At 35.9% G+C, this 6,965-nt stretch overlaps 1 protein-coding gene across 22 annotated transcripts in view; it reads left to right on the top strand.

Annotated features, from left to right (window-relative positions):
• Positions 1–6,965, top strand: part of Ubap2l (ubiquitin associated protein 2 like) — a 58,404-nt gene that overhangs the window by 20,956 nt on the left and 30,483 nt on the right. For 13 of the 22 annotated variants that reach the window (XM_026789243.1, XM_026789237.1, XM_026789241.1 and 10 more), the window contains 3 exons: positions 1,906–1,965; positions 4,564–4,616; positions 6,435–6,520. In XM_026789243.1, the coding sequence (XP_026645044.1) occupies positions 1,906–1,965; positions 4,564–4,616; positions 6,435–6,520 (199 nt within the window). The remainder of the gene's footprint in view (positions 1–1,905; positions 1,966–4,563; positions 4,617–6,434; positions 6,521–6,965) is intronic. The other 9 variants (XM_026789248.1, XM_026789247.1, XM_026789246.1 and 6 more) reach the window with 1 other exon arrangement.

The raw sequence follows: 6,965 nt of genomic DNA, 5'->3' as shown, positions 1-6,965 counted from the left end.
CATTGTTTTTTACCGCTGAGTAGTACTCTAATGTGTATATATTCCACACTTTCTTCATCCATTCTTCCATTGAAGGATATCTAGGTTGTTTCCAGGTTCTGGCTATTACAAATAATGCTGCTATGAACATAGTTGAACAAATGCCTCCAGAGTGCTAGGATTAAAAGTGTGTACCACAATATCCAGTTTGGAATGTCCTTTTTTTAAAAAAAAAAAATTTTCATTTTTTGATGTATCTTAGTATCATATCAAGAAGAGTACTTCTAGTTTTCCATTAAGTGGTCACTTGTTAGAGTATTTATAGAATTTGAATAAAACCACATTTTCTGGCTGACTTTTGTACCTCATCTAGGTATCATGTAAATATTTAATGATATGTTTAATCTTATGGGATACACCAAGTTATGTTCGATGGCAAAAGACAATGTGCTGTTTAATGAGAGCAGCTCCAGAATCTTTAAGCATGTCTTAGCTTTTGTTTTGTTTGATATCTTCATGGTGCTGGGGATCGAACCAGGGGAGTGTGCATGCTCAACAAGAGCATTGTCCTTGGCCTCTAGAGTGCCTTCTCTTTTTTTAATGTCATCTAACTTTTTCTGTCTGAGCTGACGCATGAGAACTTGTTTTTTTCCTGTTTATAAAAAGGTCCGGCCATGTGATTGATGGTGGCACACGCCATTAGTCCTAGCATTTGGGAGGAAGAGGCAGGTAGATCTCTTGAGTCCGAGGCTAGCCTGGTCTACAAATTGAGTTCCAGGACAGCCAGAGCTACGTAGAGAAACCCTGTCTCAAAAAGGAAAAAAAAAAGAGGTCTCGGTTTAACAGGGGCCTGAAATTTATTTGTTGACATGTTACCATTAAAATTTTAAAATTTTACCGTGTGTGTATATATGTGTATACACACATACATATATGCATATACATATATAAATATATAAATGTTTTGAGTGTTTTGTTTGTATGTATGTCTGTATACAGTATGTGTGTTTTTTGCCTGTAGAGTCCAGAAAATGGTGTTAGTTAGATCTCTTAGAACTGGAGATTGGATAGTTATTTACTGCTATGTGGGTGCTGGAAATTGAAACTTGTTCCTCTGGAAGAGGCCAATGTTCTTAGTCGTGGAGGCATCTTCCAGACTTTTAAAAAGTTTTAATATTTACCATGGGTGAAGGCAAAGTTGAGGTACTGAAAAATTGTGGTCATCTTACCTATCAATTGGCTATAAAATGATGTTTTCACTTAATACATTGTATAGACTTTAGAATTGTTCTTTATTCATTTATTAGTTTTGTAGAGGCACTGGTAGCTGTCTCAATAGAATAAAACATTACTCGTTTTTAGTTATAGTGTATTCTTGAATATTTAGCTTTTTAATCTTGGGAAGAAGAGATACTGGAAATGAAGTGACTGTCTTTTAGTTTAGAATAGAAAACTTAGAGAGGTGTGTGTGTGTGTGTGTGTGTGTGTATGTATCAGGGACAGGGGTGAGGAAGAAATGATTCCCAGTCATTATCCATAGCTATCTTTAACTAAGAATCTGGTTAGTAAACAAGGACTGTTGTAATGATTAGAAAAGATCAGATTTTTGAAGTCTGGAGTCATAAATCAATTATGTGTGGCTAGAATGAAATGATCGGTGATGCCACTGTCATCTTGGTGCAAAGAACTTGTGGTGGCTTCGTAAGCTCCTTTTGTCAACTTCATGATGTGACATACCTTTATGCATGATCTCTTTTATGTTTTCATAGAACAAACTTCGAATTCCTTTTTTAATTTAAGAAATAGTTCAAATCTACCCTTAAAATATCCACAGGTACAATGGGAATTATGTATTGGGGGCAGATGTTCTCATTCACAAGCAAAATTTCACTGGTTGTTTTTCTTTTCTTTTCTTTTTTGTTTCAGGACTTGATTTCATTGGGGTTGAGGGGTCAAATTATCCCCGAAAATTTGAGACTGCTCCTGGTATGATACATCCAGGCGCCTAATTGCCCCGGATATTTTTATAGATTTTTATGAACTGAAATATCTGTGGATATGTCATTTTTCTGTCTTTCTGCTTTTTTTTCTTTCTGCCTTTTTCTTCCATTTTCTGTGCCCACTTTTTCCTCCCCAAAATATATTTGTTTTGTAAATGTTTGACATTTACATTGCCCGAGCTTTGTGCTGTGAGAATGCAAACTTGAATCTTTGTAGAACATTTCTTCTTGCTGTTCCTGGCTTCCTTATCCATGATCATACTTCCAGTACAAGAAAGCATCAGGCACTAGTTTTTGTATGTTTCCTATCACATCAATTAACCAGAGTGTAGAAAGAAAATTCTTGCACAAATCATCTAGTTTAGGCAACTTTTTAGTCAGGATTACGTTAAGTGCTAACTCCTTTGGGTTAGCACAGGTGTCAGTGAGGAGAAAGAAAAGAACCCCCGAGTGAGAGGATATGATTTGTGATTTGTATTTCTCTGTAGAAGATTATTAAGTGCTTTGAAATTTTTAGTTTTTTTTTTTCCTCCGGTGTCATTATTTTTTTCCTTTTTTCCCCCCTTAATAAGGTGGAATTTTACTACCAGATTGATCTCAAAACTTGTGTGTATACACATTTTTGTCTGTCTGCATAAACATGTGCACATGAAGCCCGGAGGTCACTGTTGGGTTCTTCTTCATTCTGTCGCTGTCCAGCAAGCTCTAGTAATTTTTTTTTGCCTCCCTGCTACAGCATTAGTCTCATGCTTGGTTTTGTTTTTGTGATGTTAAGCAAATCATGCTCCCATTGAGCCAAATGCCAACCCTGTACCCAACTTCTATGTGGTTGTTGAGAATTGAACTCAGGTTCTCATGCTTGCATAGAAAGACTTTATCATCTTTCCTTGCCTCATACTCTCCAGTTTTGGATGTTCTTGCGTCACCGTCCGTGTACTGGGAGGAGGCATACTCAACTATTTGTTAAATATTTCTTATTTTTAGCTTGAAATTTTTTATTTTATTGAGACAGGGTCTTACTGTGCAGCGTGGGCTGGCCTGGAATTTGCTATGTAGAATAGACTGCCCTAGAACTTAAAAAGATTCTCAACCTCCTGACTTGTGATGTTAAAGGAATTTGCCATCAAGTCTAGCAATTACTTGCTAGTTCTTGTAGAAACTTTCTTTAGATAGGCTTCAAGACTTACTCTATATATTTTGATTTCTAGAGTTTAAAAAAAAAAGTAAGTTCTAGTTTCTGGTACAGATATATTCTTACATTAGTCTTTTAGTAGAAGGGAAGAATCCTATTTTTCAAAGATGTCATATTTTTTTCTCAGATTATATGTGAGACAAAAATTCTGAGGATAAGGAGTGTTAGAGAATGTATAACGCTCTTGCTTTTCAAACATGAGAACTGGCATTTGGATCCCCAGCACCCACGTAAAAATCAGGCAGATGTAGAGGCCTGCATATAACCCAGAACTTGAGAGGAGGAGGTGGGATCCCCAGTGCAAGCTTAAGCTGGACTACCCAACATGCTCAGTTTCTGGTTGAGCTAGAAACCCTGCCTTAGTAAAACAAAGTGATAGGGAAAGATACCTGAAATCAACTTTTAGCTTCCACATTCATCTGAACACCTACCAGCACAAACGTGTTTACACTTGTGAACACAGACACAATGCATACACACACACCAAAACACAACAAAGGTGCCAGGTAAAGTATACAGAAATGGGTTGATTATACATAGAAATTTTCAGTGTACACTTTCAGCTTAAAATAAGAGGAAAATGTACAATGACCTTGGCACGTCAAATTCTATAGTCTCTACAAGTAGGATTAGAACAGTAACTGATGTACATGTTTGATTTAATTTTGTCTTGTATCTCCCAAAGAAGCAAGTCTATGTAGAGTTCCCTAGAGTTATCTGGTTTAAACCAGTAATATGGCTTAAGAACTTGACTTGTGATGATTGAGCTGTTGTTGTTCATTTCTAGTAGCAGATAGGTCTTTTTGTGTGTCTTATGTTCAGCTTTCAAACCTACTCATTCCCCTTTCACTACATGTATGTCAACCTTTTATAGTTCTCTACCATTGGTATTATTTCTCTTCAGATTACCTTGGTTTTTGTTGTTATTTGTTTGTTTTATACAAAATAAATAGATGTAGCTTGCATGTTCTGGTTTGGATTAGTTGCAACCATCTCATTAAATGGCCACTAAGACAAAGCTGAGGTCCTTAAAGATACTGCATGGCATGCTGAATCTTGTGGGATGGAGGTAGGAAAGGGTCTTAGATGTGTGTATGTATGAATGTGTATTTATAGTATGCTCTTTTATCTGTTTCTTCAACTCCTGTTGCAGCTTTGTAACCCAACTGAAAGTGGCTATGAAATAATCATCATAATCTTATTAAAGCCCTTTTTACTTTGGTGTTTCTATGTAGTCTTTCCCTACTTCTGAAGTCAACAAATTCTTTCTGATTACTAAATTCTAATCATACTATTGTTTGTCAAAATGTTAATATAGTAGTGTTGTCTGAACATGTTTTATAATGACACTTAAATTTATTTTGCCTTTTTTTTTTTTTTTTAAATTCCTAGGTGCATGGAGAACTGCAACAGAAGAGTGGGGAACTGAAGATTGGAATGAAGATGTAGGTATTCCTGGTCTGTGCCTTACCTAATATGTTCTATCCCTAAGTCATGTTTAGGGATAGAAAATGGATGTGATTCTACTTTGTAAAATGCACTTCTAAGATTCTGACCTAAAACTTTTACATCCAAAATAGTGTTCTGAGCCAGAACATTTCACATATGTTATATGAAGGAGACTGGGCATGGACAGGACTCTGGAACCACACTATGGAAAGGGCAAGTTCAGGTGTGTAAGTCCAATACCTGATTCTCAGATTGACCCAGGAAGATAGAGTGGTTGGGTAGGGTACCAACAATGGAATTAGGACTGGGAACAAGCTAAGTGGTAGGATGCTTGACTAGTATGTGTGAAATCTTGCATTCAAATCCCATCACTGCAAAAAATTGTTTTTAGTTAGGCAGATAGTAGGGGTAGTACATTGAGTAACAGCTGCTGATGGCATACAACCTACTTGAAGTTGTATTATCTGTTATTAAGTCCTATAATGAATTGGCAACAAATAGAGATTTATGTTATCTAAGCCTCAAGCATTCAGTCTGTTCATTGACCATGAGACTCTAATTCTGCGATTGAAATGACTATCCAGTTAACTTTTTGCCAGCTTGACTCAACTTGGAAAACTCGCAGATGATTGGTTTGTAAAGAATTTTCATTAGTGTTACCTAAGTAAACGAATTTTATGTTTTCTGGTCACAGTCAAACTTTTACTTGGAAATTGTTTTCAGTGATTATGGATAAACTTATTTTAATATTTTAAATCTGCTTCCCTTTATATTGGTAGGTAAGGTAGCTTTGTCAGATTATTTTGATTGTCAGTCTTAGGTTCCTAAAAATTCCAGTGTTAACAGCATCAAAGGTTAATGATTTTTCTTTTTTGTTTTTATTTTTGTTTTTTCGAGTCAAGGTTTCTCTGTGTAGCCATGGCTGGCCTTGAACTCAGAGACTCGGAGATCCACCTACTTCTGCCTCCCAAGTGCTTGGATTAAAGGCGTGTGCCACCTCTGCCTGGATGGATGGATGGATATATATATATATTTTTTTTTTTTTGTTATTTTTTTTAAGGCAGACCTTCACTGTAAACCAGGCTCTCCCAGAACTCACAGAGATCTACCTGTCTTTATAGCTGTGCTAATCTGCTCTGTGAATATGAACAAGTTCTATTTTCTAAAATTTGGTGATGTTAGTAAGAGTTATATTTGGGAAACAGTGAGTTTTCTGTTTATTAGAGATTTAAAATCAGGAATCCAAATAAACCTAAGTCAACTCTTAGGAGGAAGAGTTAGCCCCTGTAATTGATTACCTAGTTATAGTCCTCATAAGTCTAATATAGTCAATGCAAAAGTTGAATATAGTTAAAATTCCTGAAAAGATATTTCTTGACCAACACTTGGACCTGAACTCTTAATAGCCAGCAATTAATCTTATTTCTTTCTTCGTCTTGGTCATACTTTTCCTTTTAATGAGAGAGAGAAAAAGGTGGAAGATAAATGTCCTTTGGGTAGAGGTAGGAATTGGGATTTGTAATGAAAAAAATAAAAAGAAATTTTCTCAATATGTTTTACTAGCACAGAGATCCTTCCTGTGAGTTGAGTATGTGTATGATGTGACTATGTCTTAATTGCATTTCTTTATTCTGGTCTTCGCTTGGATAAAGCTGTCAAGTAGACTTGATATCACTTCATTCAGGATTCCTTAGGGTAGATAGTCTTTTCGTACAGTTTTTCCCTTTTTCTTGGTGTTGAATTTACATTACCTGTGGCAAATTTCTGCCTTTAACCTTTCTTACACCAGAAGTAACTGATTATTCTCTTTCCAGCTTTCTGAAACCAAGATCTTTACTGCCTCTAATGTGTCTTCAGTACCTCTGCCTGCGGAGAATGTGACAATCACTGCTGGTCAGAGGCAAGTGTGTAGTAAAATTGAGTATCTTTTTAAAACACAGAGGTTCTTTTTGTTTGATTTAAGAGTTTTTAGTGTACTAAATAGAAGTTCATATGCTGTAGTATCAAACTTGGTTCATCCCTAAAATAGTTAATTTTATCTTTACATGTGTATGCCACATATGTGGGTATTTATGGAGGCCAGAAGGGGGTACCAGATCTCCCTTATAGTTGGAGATATAATTGGTTTTGAGCTGTAAGATACAGGTGCAGTGAACTAACTTGAGTCCTAAAAAAGCATCAACTGCTTTTACTTAACCACTGAGCCATCTTTATAGCTGCCAACCTAAAATAGTTCTTCAATTACATAGATCAGTCCGTTTTGTTGTTGTTGTTTTGTTTTGTTTTTTTTGGGTTTTTTTTTTTTTTTTTTTTGATGTCTGTGTCGGCAGCTTCAGTTCTGAGCA

Source organism: Microtus ochrogaster, unplaced genomic scaffold (genome assembly GCF_000317375.1).
Source record: "Microtus ochrogaster isolate Prairie Vole_2 unplaced genomic scaffold, MicOch1.0 UNK16, whole genome shotgun sequence".
Lineage (NCBI taxonomy): Eukaryota > Metazoa > Chordata > Mammalia > Rodentia > Cricetidae > Microtus > Microtus ochrogaster.
Note: the sequence above shows the minus strand (reverse complement) of the source record. Positions and strands in the feature narration are given on the sequence as shown.